This window comes from Drosophila arizonae, chromosome X, assembly GCF_054131065.1.
Source record: "Drosophila arizonae isolate 15081-1271.41 chromosome X, UAZ_ARI_1.0, whole genome shotgun sequence".
Lineage (NCBI taxonomy): Eukaryota > Metazoa > Arthropoda > Insecta > Diptera > Drosophilidae > Drosophila > Drosophila arizonae.
In genome coordinates this window covers 28,990,988-29,005,845 of record NC_142927.1, presented here as the reverse complement: position 1 = coordinate 29,005,845, position 14,858 = coordinate 28,990,988, and the positions used below count along the sequence as shown (strand labels likewise).

Sequence of the window (14,858 nt, the reverse complement as noted above, 5' to 3'; positions counted from 1 at the left end):
TGTACATACATACATACATACTATAAATAAGCGCGTGCATAAGACAGACTGGAATGCTTGAAATTATGCGAGCAGACTTACATATGGATAATATAATATGTAATATAATATTTATATATGTATGTATGTACATACATACATATGTATGTACATATATACATATGTATATGTATATGTATGTATATATCAGCAAGCGATATATTTATTATTATTTTTTTTTTTTTGCTTTAAACACAGCGAGCCGCAATTGTCTCGTTGTTACTTCTCCTCTTGTTCTCAGACTAAAGCCACGTACGCACAGCCTCAACGCTCGTGCCTATACATATTCTCTTTTTCACATAACAACAACAATCGCGCCACACTCGGCTGAAGCATCTCTCTCGCTCTCGAGCCTCGTTCTCGGCATAGAATTTACCGCTAACCGTTATTCCTCTTTCGTCATTTACTTTGCTTCTTGCATTGTATGTATATAGTAGCGACGCAATCACACCACTATGAAGTTTTACAACATCGCAAAGAAGCATCGCAACATTGTGTCACACCGACCGACGTCATCAACATTTCACTTTCATGTTATTATCATAACATACTCCTGTTATGTTAAATTCTCATGTTAAATACATAAATCTCTGACATACACACCCAGAATTTTGAGTTTAACAGAGCATAAGTCAGTCTTAAAAGATTCGCGCGAGGATTGAAAATAGTCATATTTGCGCTCATTTTCTGATCATAAAAGACTGTTCTGTCGGGAGATAATGGTACCCTAGCCGCGACTCTTCTTGATTAGTCGCTAATTTTGCAGTCGCTAATAATTTGCAATGAAAATAATTTTTTAATAATTATAATTTTCATTTACTATACATATATGTATATATTATCTTAAAAAATAACAACAACAACAAAAGTAAATACAATGGAGGACAAAAGTATTTTGACAACGCATTGCAAAAACTTGAACCGCTTATTTCTGCGCGCTGAGAGAGGTAACGGTACCCATTATATTTTTCAGAGAGAGCAAACATACTAGGCTTTAAATGACCAAAATATTGCATTGATGACATGACTCATTATTTTTATACCCTGAACCCATTGAAAATGGGAAATCAGGGTATAATGGTTTTGTTGAAATGTATGTAACAGGCAGAAGGAGGCGTGGCAGACCCCACAAAGTATATATATTCTTGATCAGGGTGACGAGCTGAGTTGATTTGGCCCTGTCCGTCTGTCTGTCTGTCCGTCTGTCCGTATGTTTGAACGCGTCGATTTCCGAAGATATAAGAGCTAGAGACTTCAAATTTTTTGTAAAATGTTCGTAATTACAGCGCGGATATCGAGTTTGTCATTAAAATTCGATAACTCATCCCGATCTTTTTTTATCGATGAAAAACCTTATCGAAAACCAGTTATAAAATTATATCTTCTACACCTTTATTGCTAGAGTCTCCAAATTTTGAATGTATGCTTATATGCAATTTATACAATTTCGGTTTTTGTTAAAATTTACCCCCCACCTCTAAATTCACCCCCTCACCCTCACTTTTGTAAAACGCGTATTTCAAATACTAGAGACTTGTGCTTTGGCAATTACATGCATATTCATGTTATAATCATAGTCTGAAAGTTTCATGAAGATCGTACGTCCACAAAAAAAGTTATTAAACAATTAAGTTCTCATAGTAAGCGCACACGGCAGCCCATGCGTGTTTATCCGTGGGTGCTTGTATGTGTATGTGTTTGTGTATGTGTGTGTGTTTCTTGTGTAAGCTGAAAGACGCGAAAAATTATTGAAATAGCTAGCACTCCAAGGGTTCAGGGGATCTCGTAGTCGAGCAGTCTCGACTAGAGCTTTCTTACTTGTTCTATAATTATTTGCATGGCGGATTATCATTTTTTGGTTATCATACGGGCCTTATGGCATGGAGCATTGTCTTGCTGTAGTATAAATGAGTGTCCAATTAGCCGGTCCCCAGAAGTGAATGCGTGGTCATTCAGTAGTGCTGGGAAAAGATCGATCTTTACGTAGATCGATATTTCGATATTATGTATGGGTCTCAGATCGATGTATCGATATTTTCATAAACATATTTTAACTCCCAAAATTAAAAAAAAAGTTTTCATATAAAAAACAAAAGATGAATTTCTTATTAAAATTAAAAAACGTTTCATATAAACTAAACTAAACTATGTAACAAAGATTATATTATTTAATAAGATCAGTTACTTCGTCCAATCATTTTTGTTTATAAAGAGCAGCATATCTACTTGCTGCGGCTTGAGACAACTCCTTTTCTCATTTACTATGTGTCCAGCTTTGCTGAACATTCGTTCACTTTCTGTGGACGTTGCTGGGACGCACAAAAACTTTTTCACGCATCTTTTAAATGCGTTGTCAGTTGAGATCTGTGAAGAAATTGTTTTAATTAAAAATGATTTACTCTTATGTTATGTATTTTTACCTTCCAGTAGTCCAATGGGGAAATACTTGGTTCAACATTTTCCGTGTTAAAATACTGTTTCAATCCTATAATTGAATCTGCTCGACTGCTTCTAATTTTTTCAGATTTTTTCTTTTTTAGAAAGTCGAATAGTGGGTGGGGTTGGACTGCTGGTTTTGGTGCTGGCAGGTTGGAGGAAGATGGATGTGGCTCGGACAATGCGTTGAACATAGAGAGTTCACTTTCTACAAATTTCTCTGCTTCGCTGACATTAAAAGGTGATAAAAATCCATCTTTCTTGAATCGGGGGTCCAGGAGAGTGGAGATTCTTGTATTTGACCGCGACTCGTACTTAAGTAGTCGGTTTCTTGTGCCATATATTAATATCGTACAAGCACGCTCACCCTCCTCAGTAGCTAGGTTGCCTTTGAGGCTTTGAAGGTTATGAAGAAGGCCACAGCATACTGGAATAACCATCGACACGGTGACCAAGCTGCTCGATGATGTGGACTTAGTCGCGTGCTCAAAGGGAGACAAAAGCTTTTCAAGGTCTTCCAAAATGACAATTTCATCCGCTGATAAGGGCGACAATGCCTTTGGAGTGTTGAGTAACACCTTACATATAGCATCTTTGGTTTCCAAAAATCTTTTTACCATGTGATAGGCACTGTTCCACCTTGTTGGGCATTCTTGCTTTAGGCTGAGTGGGTTTTCCTTATTTTGAGCCTCCCTGAATTTCGCATAAGCTATGGTACTGCTCTTAAAAAAACCCACAATTTGTTTACATTTTGCCAATAAAGGCTTTAAATTTTCATTTGCCAAACATTCTTGTACAATCAAATTAATTGTATGCGCTACGCATGGAACATTACTTTTTGAAAGAATTTCGCAAGCGCTTTTCATGTTCGATGCGTTATCAGTTACGATTGCCGTTATTTTTTGTGCAACTCCCCACTCATTGAATACATCGCGTAGAGAATTGGCAATGTTTTGTGCGGAATGATTTGTTTCTTCTTTAAGTTTTGTAGTTGACAGAACCGCTGTCCGCATCTCAAACTCTTCAGTAATGAAATGACAACTAACTGATAAATAGCTTTCATTCGCTTTTGAAGTCCAGCCGTCAGTAGTAACAGCGCAGAACTCAATCTTATCAAGAATTTCGCGCAGTTTCTGCTTCATTTCTATAAAGAGATTTGGTATGCAGACATCGCGCAATGTTCTTCTTGATGGAAGCTGGTAGCGAGGATCAAGAACTTCGACGAGATGCCGAAACCCCTTGTCCTCCACTACACAGTATGGGCGAAGATCAGACGTAATGTACGTTGTAAGCGCACTGTCCAGTGTTTTTTTCCTGGCTGATGAGGCATCATATTTTTTTTGAAGAAGCGTTGAGATGGGGCCTGCAGCCTTCGGCTCTTCAATGGTGCTCAAATTGGGATGTTTTCTTTTTAAATGAGCAGACAAATTTGTGGTATTGCCACTTGTTTGGCATATTTGGCCACATTTTGTACATTTGGCAGACTTGCCATCCGCACACTTTTTAAAATAATCCCATACCCCAGACATACCATATTTGGTCCTCTTACGTGGTATCTCCTCCTCTCCATTTTCCTTATCCGCGTCGCAATCTACAAACAAATGCGTGTTTGTTACATTAATTTAAAACGCAAAAGCTGCAGACATATGCAGTAAAATAATATTTACCTTCGCCATTGTCCTTGCTCTTTAAAAACTTATCCATTTCTCTACAACACTACCAACACCAAAATCCTAAATGAAAAGTGGGTTACGTTAGTATTTGAATTATATTGTTAAAATAATTTGCAAATTACCTGACAGTCTTATCCCACGCTTTTAATTCAAGTGATGGGGAATTAATGGTATAGTGATGGCGATATATCAAGTATCGAAGTTTTCTACATCGATATTTTCGATGGATATGAAACATCGATATATCGTTTGCTAGATCGATCTTTTTCCCAGCACTATCATTCAGGACACGTAAATATTTGTCCTTATTCATCGTTCCATCGATTGATGTCAAATCGCACAGGCCATTGAAGCACACGCAACCCCAGAACATTACCGATCCTCCTCCGTGTGGTGCCCGTTTGAAGACAGGTCTCATTTTTTTGTAAGTATTCTGTGGCAATCGGCAATATATCTTTCCTTTCGACCCGTGATACTCGAAAGAGCTTTCATCTGTCCATAAAACTTGTTCCCAGAATGATTGCGGCTTGGTTATGTAGGATTTGGCAAATTGTAATCTTTTTAGCTTATTTTTTGGTGAAATCAATGGTATTGGACGAGCTACATAAGTAGAAAAATTTGCCTCCTTTAACCGTCTTTCGATGGTTTTTCCACTTATTGTTATGATGTTCTTTCAGCTCAATCGACACTGCTTTTGGAGTAATCAGCACATCTTTAAATTTTCTTAATATTATGCGGTCTTCTTTAGGTTTTGTTTTGCGCGGTCTTCCTGATCTGGCCTTATTTTTGAGTGAATAATTTTTTTTTTTTTTGTTTATTTGGTAGTAAATTGTTTGTCGTGGTACACTGTATAAGTTGCTAAGGTATTCTACCGAAATACCTGCATTATACTTCGTAACCATTTCATTTCTAATGAGTTCATTTATTTCACGTGTTTTGCCCATGATTTAATGAAATCTTTGATCAAACAGTGATAATTTAGTAAATTGCCTGATAAAGAACGAAAACACGCTTAAGAAATTAGAGCACGTGCTTTTTACCGCAAGCGAATCACCGAAAATGAATATGAAAAGAATGTCAAAATACTTTTGTCCACCCAAATAATGATGATCTGCCATGCAAATAATTATAGAAAAAGAATGTGTAACGTAATCAATGCAATATTTTGCTCTCTCTTCTCTTTTTATACTCATTCACGAAAGTGAATCAGTATATTGGTTTTGTGCAATGTCCGTCTTGCTGTCCGTCCGTCTGTCCGTCTGTCCGTCCGTCCGTCTGTCCGTCTGTCCGTATGAACGCAATCTATTTCGGCGCTATTGAAGCTAGAGACTTGAAATTTGGAACACATACTCGTGTATATCTCCGATTTATAAAGTGTTAAAATTTTCCCGATCCGCCCACTAGGGGCGTGGCAAATCGGAAAATGCATTTTCCGATATACCAGAAATCATGTTTGTTGAAGAGCTAGAAAGCTGAAACTTGGTATGTAGGTCCGCGTTGACCACCCAAGATCACGAGCTATGGCGGATATATCTACGCCCATTGGGGGCGTGGCAAATCGGATAAAACTGTATCTCCTAAAGTTGTAAACCTAGAATGCTGAAATTTCGCACGTCAGCTAATGGTATGATTCTATAAAGTCTGAAGATAAATTATAAGTCTACGCCCGTTGGGGGCGTGGCAAATCGGACCTGAAGATATAGTGATTTTTTAAATTCTCCTATATTTTGGACACTATTGATGGCAGAGACCTCAAATTTTGTATATATACTCGGACTGATCACCCAAGACCAAAAAGTTTTGTCGGATATATGTCCGCCCACAGGGGGCGTGGCAAACCGCAAAAGTTTATATCTCCTAAAGTATAATAGCTAGAAGCTTCAAATTTGGATAGTTGAGTTACTGGTAGCCTCCTCTATCGATTCCCCAAAAATAATTTTTACGCCTCTTTAGGGGCGTGGCATATCGAAAAATACCCTGTAATTTTCACATTTTTTTAGGGTAAGCATTCAAACTTTGCAGTTAGGGTAACGTTATCTCTTTCTAAAAACTGACCAAAAATGAGGTGTCTACGTCCAGTTGGGGCGTGGCAAATCGGAAAAACCTGTATATTCTACAGTATTAGAACGAAACTTAACTACTAAATTGTTGATGGGATGTGAATGAGTATTCCGCAGTCGGTAACGCCCGACTGCAACGTTCTTACTTGTTATGTTTGCTCTCTCTGAAAAATATAATGGGTACCGTTACCTCTCTCAGCGCGCAGAAATAAGCGGTTAAAGTTTTTGCAATGCGTTGTCAAAATACTTTTGTCCTCCATTGTAGATATTCAAAACAAAACATAGAAATTCAAAACAAAAAATAACAAAAACAGTGATAGTAATCATAACATTTAACATAATTAATTGAATTAATGTAGATAATAACAAAAATATTAACAATATTATTTACATGTATGTTTTATATTACTCTAAACGCCTACGCTTCGCAGGCCTGTCATTGGCATGTACAAAATGCGTTTGTAGCACCGTATTCAAATCTTTGTCCGTGCATTTATATTTTTCATTAGTAATATCTAAAAGGGAAAATATTAATTAATAAAAAATGTTTTAAATATTTTCCAAAATAATACATACTTCTTATTACGGCTACAATGTAGCATCTTTCTGCTGAAGGTTTAATTTTCATCTCCTTCCAGCTCTATTCGGAAGCTACCTTGTCCGAAAAACTTTTCTGATCGCAGCTCTAATAAATGGTGTGGGCCCAGTGGCTCATTTAGCTAGTCCCTCACGAAAGTCAACTTCACTTTTCTTGCTACTGGCAAAAGACCCACTGTCACTGTCGCTTGAACTTTCCGCACTCTTCTGATTATAATCAAAACTTTCGTTTGCCAAAAGATCACTTGAATTGTTGTTTTTCTCTATTATTTCGTTTTCAGGAAATAATAGTTTATAGGCCTCTCTTTTGGCCACGCGACGCAATTGTTTGACTGACATAATCACCTTTTTATTTGATATACATACAGAAATTGATATAATAATTGATTTTTTTGCACTTCGCACTTTGCAATTGCACTTCACTTGCACTTTCACGATCGAAAGACGAAATTTGCACATAGATTAGTTGTTTTTTAATCGTCAATGGGACTCAAAAAAGACTCATCAAGACGATTTCTGTTAAAACAGTCTTCCAATTGCTTGCTGGGTATTTATGAAGAAACAAATTTAAACTTATAAAAATGAATTAAGCTTTAAACTTATTAGTAAGTAGAAAATAAGAATTTGTTTTCATTAACAAAAAAAAAAAAAAAAAAAATTAAAAAAAAAAAATAGTAACAAAATTCAGCTGCCAAAAAAGTGTTTAAACAACTAAAACTATTAATTCATTATAGTGTTTTAACTACTTTGTAGTTAAAACTAATACTTTGTGTAGCCACCGTTGGCATCTATGACTGCTCCCAAGTGTCTATTCATCGATTGGACCAGGTCTTTGACATATTCCACTGGGATATTTTGCCATTCCTCCAAAACAATGGTTGTTTAGCTCAGTTTTATTCTTTGGATGCCTCTTGGCGGTTCTGTTCTTCAGAAAAGCCCACAAATTCTCAATGGGGTTTAAATCCGGGCTTTGAGCTGGCATATCCAACACATTTTCAAAGCTATAAAGTCATCACCTCACAATATTTGCCTTATGTTTGGGATCATCGTCTTGATAAAACCTAAAAGTTGGTTTGCCATTGACAAGAACCCAAATTTGTTGGCACTGGTTACTAAATGTGTGCGCACAATGTCCAAATGCTGTCCAGCATCTATGGTGTTCTCAATAAAACATAGATATCCAACTCCTTTGCTTGAGATGCACCCCCAGACCATTACCGAAAGCTTTCCAAAATCAACAGTCGGTATTAAATTTTTCTTCTCAAGGACTTTTAGGTGCTTGCGGCACACTCTAATTAGACGATTGTTAAAGTATTTATCGCATAATATTACATCATCCCAATATGAATCTGTCTGATTTCCGTGCATTCTAGCAAACGTTAGACGCCTTTGAACGTGATCTGCCGACATCTGTGGTTTGCTTCGATACCGATTGCAGAATATTCATTCACAGCCCAAACGCTGTCAACCAGAGTATATAGTGCAATTTTCAAATCTAGTGCGCAACAAAAAACAGGGCATGATCCCATTTAAATTGAAAAATCATCGAAAGCTATTGCTATCATCATTAAATCATTGCAGGTCTCTAGCATCAATAGTGCCTAAAATACTCGAAAAATCACTATATCTTAAGGTTCGATTTGCCCCTAATGGGCGTAGATATATAATTTTGTCATTAGAATTTATAGAATCATAACATTGGCCCACGTGCAAAATTTTAGAAGATACCGTTTTATCCGATTTGCCACGCCCCCAATGAGCGTAGACATATCCGCCATAGCTTGGTTGGTCGACGCGAATCTACATTCCAAATTTCAGTTTTCTAGCTCTTCAAGTAACATGATTTCTAGAATGTTGGAATATCTGGAATATTGGAAAATTTACTTTTGTGAATGAGTATAAAAAGAAAACTGATCCTCTTGCTATTTCGAATTATCGGGATTCTACTCCATTAATTTGTTGGCGCACTGTTATTGTGCTTTCTACCTACTTGCCAATTTCCCTTTCTGAATGCCCACGTACATACATATGTACTTGTGCGTGTGAATCGAGCCTGTGTTTCAATGAAACGAAGAATGCGAGTTATATGATCTATGCTTTGGTTTATCTATGTCTATGGAGTAGAGTGCAGCATGCTAATGCGTATTGAATTTGCTATTTTGTGTGTTTCGCGACTGTTGTAATAGTTGAATATGTTTTTTTTAGCAGACTTTGATCTCACTTTTTTACGTTTTATCAAGATTGCTAATATAACAGCAACAACTCTCAATTGTTGTGCCGACATAATATAAACACGTCGTTATTCCTTGAATTTTTCAATTCAACTGAACTACCAAATGAGTGTCACTTGCAAGCAGTGCAAACAAAAACAAACAAGTAAGAACGTTGCAGTCGGGCGTTACCGACTGCGGAATACTCATTCACATCCCATCAACAATTTAGTAGTTAAGTTTCGTTCTAATACTGTAGAATATACAGGTTTTTCCGATTTGCCACGCCCCAACTGGGCGTAGAGACCTCATTTTTGGTCAGTTTTTAGAAAGAGATAACGTTACCCTAACTGCAAAGTTTGAATGCTTACCCTAAAAAAATGTGAAAATTACAGGGTATTTTTCGATATGCCACGCCCCTAAAGAGGCGTAAAAATTATTTTTGGGGAATCGATAGAGGAGGCTACCAGTAACTCAACTATCCAAATTTGAAGCTTCTAGCTATTATACTTTAGGAGATATAAACTTTTGCGGTTTGCCACGCCCCCTGTGGGCGGACATATATCTGACAAAACTTTTTGGTCTTGGGTGATCAGTCCGAGTATATATACAAAATTTGAGGTCTCTGCCATCAATAGTGTCCAAAATATAGGAGAATTTAAAAAATCACTATATCTTCAGGTCCGATTTGCCACGCCCCCAACGGGCGTAGACTTATAATTTATCTTCAGACTTTATAGAATCATACCATTAGCTGACGTGCAAAATTTCAGCATTCTAGGTTTACAACTTTAGGAGATACAGTTTTATCCGATTTGCCACGCCCCCAATGGGCGTAGATATATCCGCCATAGCTCGTGATCTTGGGTGGTCAACGCGGACCTACATACCAAGTTTCAGCTTTCTAGCTCTTCAACAAACATGATTTCTGGTATATCGGAAAATGCATTTTCCGATTTGCCACGCCCCTAGTGGGCGGATCGGGAAAATTTTAACACTTTATAAATCGGAGATATACACGAGTATGTGTTCCAAATTTCAAGTCTCTAGCTTCAATAGCGCCGAAATAGATTGCGTTCATACGGACAGACGGACAGACGGACAGACGGACGGACGGACAGACGGACAGACGGACGGACAGCAAGACGGACATTGCACAAAACCAATATACTGATTCACTTTCGTGAATGAGTATAAAAATGAAAACACGTGTAGACATTAATGCAATATATTGCACGAAAAAGCCATGCAAAAGTTTGCGTGCAAAACGAAAATTGATTGCAGCAAGTAATTGCATGCAATATTTGCATTGGTGTGAACATTTGTGCAAACTTTTGCAGCAAATTATTTTCAGCTTGCTGCAAATTGTTTGCATCGTGTGTACCTATGTACATAGCTTAATGATTGCGATTTCGTATATTTTCGTAGCCCGAGCCTAAAAGTGAGGAGCCGAGCAAATACGAAGTTGTGTGGGACGCAACGATCGAAATAAAAGTGTGCAAAACGCTTTACACTACGTGTCCGGTCTATGTATGTGTTCTATAGTTAGTATATTTATGTAATTAACATGAGAATTTAACATAATAGGAGCATGTTATAATAACATGAATGTGGAATGTTGATGACGTAGCAATGTATTGGTGCGCTGCCGCCACAGTCAGTCTGACACAATGTTGCAATGCTTCTTTGCATGACGAAAAAGGAATAACAGTTAGCGGTAAATTCTATGCCGCGAACGAGGCTCGAGAGCGAGAGAGATGCTTCAGCCGAGTGTGGCGCGATTGTTGTTATGTGAAAAAGAGAATATGTATAGGCACGAGCGTTGAGGCTGTGAGTACGTGGCTTTAGTCTGCGAAGAAGAGGAGAAGTAACAACGAGACAATTACGACTCACTGCGTTCAAAGTAAAAAGAATATCACTTGCTGAGATAAAAAATATATCATGGAGCAAAATAGTTTAGAGCCATCTCCGGCATACATACATATGTATTAACAGTGAACCAAAAAAGTATAGGCACACCTAAAAAATCAAACTTCCAAGAGCTGTAACTTTTTTTTTGAACACAACTATAAATAAATGGACAACTGTATTTATTAAAACCATATATTCTAATAATATTTAACGAAAAAAAAAAACAAAAACATTAAATTTCTGCATGGGTTCACTTGCATAGAACTAAAATATAAATATTGGCTCAAATTCTCGTCAAATAAGTATTGGCACAAAAGGCGTAATCAGTCAATCACATCGGTAGTCAATCACCCCAATACTTTGTGGGTCCCTCTTTTGACTTAATCCTTGACGTTTCATAAGTAGTGATTTTCGCCCACTCAGCGAGTAGAGCCTCTTTTAGTGAATTCTTTTAGGTTATTCGGTGTGATCGGATCTTCCTTTCCAATAGATGTCATACATGCTCGATGGGGTTCAAATCCGGTGATTGGGGCGGTGTTTTGTACTGCTTGCAATGGTATATGAGCCTCTCCTGCACAAGATAAGACGAATGTTTTGGGTTATTGTCTTGCTGAAACTGCCAGTCAGTGCCACTGAGACGCAGTTTTTGAATATCTGGACTTTAATTCTCTTTGAGAATCTCTCTATAAACATGCTTGTCCATATTGTCATCAATAAACACAAGGCTTCCAACTTCAGAAGCAGCAAAACACCCCCAATTCATCACATTACCTCCATTGTGCTTAACCGTTTTGAGTAAGTTGAGCAAAAAGTTTACGGAGTATACTAGAATGAAATAAGCACATTTGATTACACTTACGAAATTGAGCCACTATTTAAAAATTAATAGTTTTAATAAAATATGTAAAAGGCTAATTGTGACGTTAAGGTAAACAAAAATTATTTAAAATATATTTAGCTTTAATCATTTTTACTTTTACTTCATATTACTTGTTTATTTTACTTACTTAACATATTTTAATTTGAAAAATTAATAATATTTTGTGTTGTGACATAAGTGCTCGGTTCCTGTGGGTAATATTGAGCGGATTGAGATTCAAGTAGAGTCGGTGATATATAGGTAGCTTGGTTCTCAATATTTTGTAAATTAAAAGAACGCCCCACGTTGTATGTGTGATCATAGACCGATTTTCGCATATCCATTCTGTACAATAGCTTCGTTTGTGGATCCATTTTTTTAACGTGCGGCAATAGGCTTACAAAAAAAGCCATGTCTTCATCGTCGGCTGGAATCTTGTTTTTTTTTTTTTTTTTTTTTTATATATCCTGAACCTATTGAAAATGGAAAATCAGGGGCAGAAGGAGGCGTGGCAGACCCCACAAAGTATATATATTCTTGATCGGCGCGACGAGCTGAGTCGATATAGCCCTGTCCGTCCGTATGAGTGTGTCGATCTCAGAAGTTATAAGAGCTAGAGAGCTGGAATTTGGCATGCATACTCGTGTGTACCATACGCAGTACGAGTTTGCTTTATGCGTTTGCACGCAGGCTTATGCGTGCGTGTGGATGCATGTGAATGTACAGAGGTGGTCAAAAGTAATTACACACCGAGCTTTTTTCTGCATGCTCAACTTTAAAAGCTTGTTGTTGTTGTTGTTGTTCGCTGTTTTTGAAAAAAAAGCTTTTGTGTCATAAAGCTTATTCTGTGTAGAAGCGATCGGCAAAAAGAAATTGCTAAAATAACGGTACAGGTTCGTAGATATAGCAAAAAGAACAGTTACCTAGAGGTTGTCAAAAGTATTTACACACATTTTTTTTGCGTCATAAGTATTTACACAATGTAAATTTGCCTTTAGTCTTTGATTTGCGTTGATCATGTGCGGTCTTTGACTAAGATCGGAATTCAATTTGTAGTTGAAATTGTAGATGTGCTGTAAAATGGTAAAAACAAAGGAACTATCAGTCGAAACAAGATCCGAGATCGTTTGATCCTTTTTGTCCTATTTGAACTCTCAAAAAACATTTTTCTGGGACGTCCACGATTTGAGTTTGTTGCCAATTGATTGACCTTACTCAACGGAATCGTTTTTTTCCCTTCCAACCATGTGCTTTGGCACTTTAATAATTGCCTTTTGTTACGCTTGTATTTTAGCCAATACGCAGCGATTTTCTTACAATCATACGTTACAACATTTTTTAGATCACATAAATTGGTTGTGAAGCCTTTGTTCTCAATGTGTTTTTGCACTGCATCAAGCACAATTTTAGTTTTGCCGGCACCAGTTCCCTTTTGAGCGCACCAAATATCAAAAATAAACATTCGCGAATATTCGCATTGATAAGAAGAACCTGACAAAAGAAAGCCGAATTACAAATAAAAAAATAAAACACAACCAAAAAAGGCGAACACGAAATAAAACAAACACAAAGAACAGCTGAGCGTCAGAGACGTTGTAGAAACATAACCTTAATGGCACAGACTGCTACCTTTTTTTTCTTACCACTTAATGGTCTGCAAATATTTGCAAACTATGGATGCGTCTTTAAAATCACAAATAATTGACGAATACAATGACATATACCACATTGGAGACGTGTGGGGGGAACACAACTAAAACCTTAGGTAAACATGAAAAACAGAGCACAAAAAACATTCAATAATCAATGTTACTAAAACACACAATTCACAATCACAATGTGTAAAATGACATAAACCTTAATTTTAACAAAAAATACATACCATTAGCTTTAAATTCCATTATTCTTACAAACAATTGGTTAAGAAACAAAAATTCATATTTTTGTTTCTTAACCAATTGTTCGTTTCAGCTTGTCAAATGTGAACACGTGTGCTGTGTTGCAGAGCTATTTTTAGAACTTACCGTTAGATTTTCGGCAAAAGCGAGATGCACTTGAAAAGTTTAGACATTTCTGTGTTGCCTTGATAACTTATTATGTTAATCTTTCAACTTTTTTTTTTTATTTTTGACCTATGGGCGCAACCACTGTGCGTTGATTCCCGGCTGAGTCACGGTACTCAAGTACTTCAGTCCAAAATGCTAGCGTATTTTCCGAGTTTTGCCAAGTACACAGTCTTAAATCAGCATATTGTCTTTCAACATCAGCAATTTTTGAAATTTTAAAATATTCGAGAACGGCAACGATATGAGGCTGCTTAAATTTGAAAACATTTTCCACAGCAAATATATCGGTTTGTTTTAAGCTGATGTCAGAGTGGAATCATCGCAGACCCCATAAAGTATATACATATATTCTTGATCAGGACGACAAGCTGAGTCGATATAGTCCTGTCCGTCTGTTATAAAAGCTAGATAGCTGAAATTTACTCGTGTATATCACACGCAGTACAAGTTTATCATATTTTTTCGATAACTCATCCGATAAATCTTTTATCGAAAACAATCGAATAATTGATTTTGTTTTTTCAGCCTAATTTCAACGCTTTTAGACCTGGAGACTTCAGATTTACTGTGTATATATGTACATATGATGAATACAAAGATTTTGTAATTTACAGATTTTGGATACCACACCCCCTTCGCCCCCAATTTAAAAAAAACGCATTTCAGAGGTTACTAGAGACCTGAGCTTTAGAATGTACACACACTTTAAACATATGATCACCCTCTGGAAGTTTCATTAAGATTGTTGTCTATAAAAGAAATTTTTCAACAAGTAAATTGTCATAATATTGCCTACACTAGTGTAGATAAAAATCTAAAATTTTTGTCGAAATTCAATAAAAATATAATAATTAAAAAAGCAAAAAATCCGTTTATGTTCAATGCCCTTCTCTTACTGCCCGTATGGAGGCAAATGTGTATTCTTCTTGTCTTGCAAGATCAAAAGCAAATTCACCTGAGTGCCAGCTTCTTCATTATTAGCTTCCTTATAGAGAATTTTATTTCGC

The 14,858-nt window shown here is 36.8% G+C and overlaps 1 protein-coding gene across 1 annotated transcript; it reads right to left on the bottom strand.

Moving 5' to 3' along the window:
• Window positions 1-2,114: 2,114 nt before the first annotated feature.
• LOC149268093 (E3 SUMO-protein ligase ZBED1-like) lies at window positions 2,115-4,420 on the bottom strand. Its single transcript, XM_089474464.1, has 4 exons — window positions 4,271-4,420; window positions 4,143-4,208; window positions 2,460-4,066; window positions 2,115-2,403 (listed from the first exon to the last, which is right to left on the bottom strand). Exons 2-4 carry the CDS (start codon window positions 4,177-4,179, stop codon window positions 2,221-2,223), a joined length of 1,827 nt encoding a protein of 608 aa, XP_089330590.1. The 5' UTR covers window positions 4,180-4,208; window positions 4,271-4,420; the 3' UTR covers window positions 2,115-2,220.
• Window positions 4,421-14,858: the final 10,438 nt, after the last annotated feature.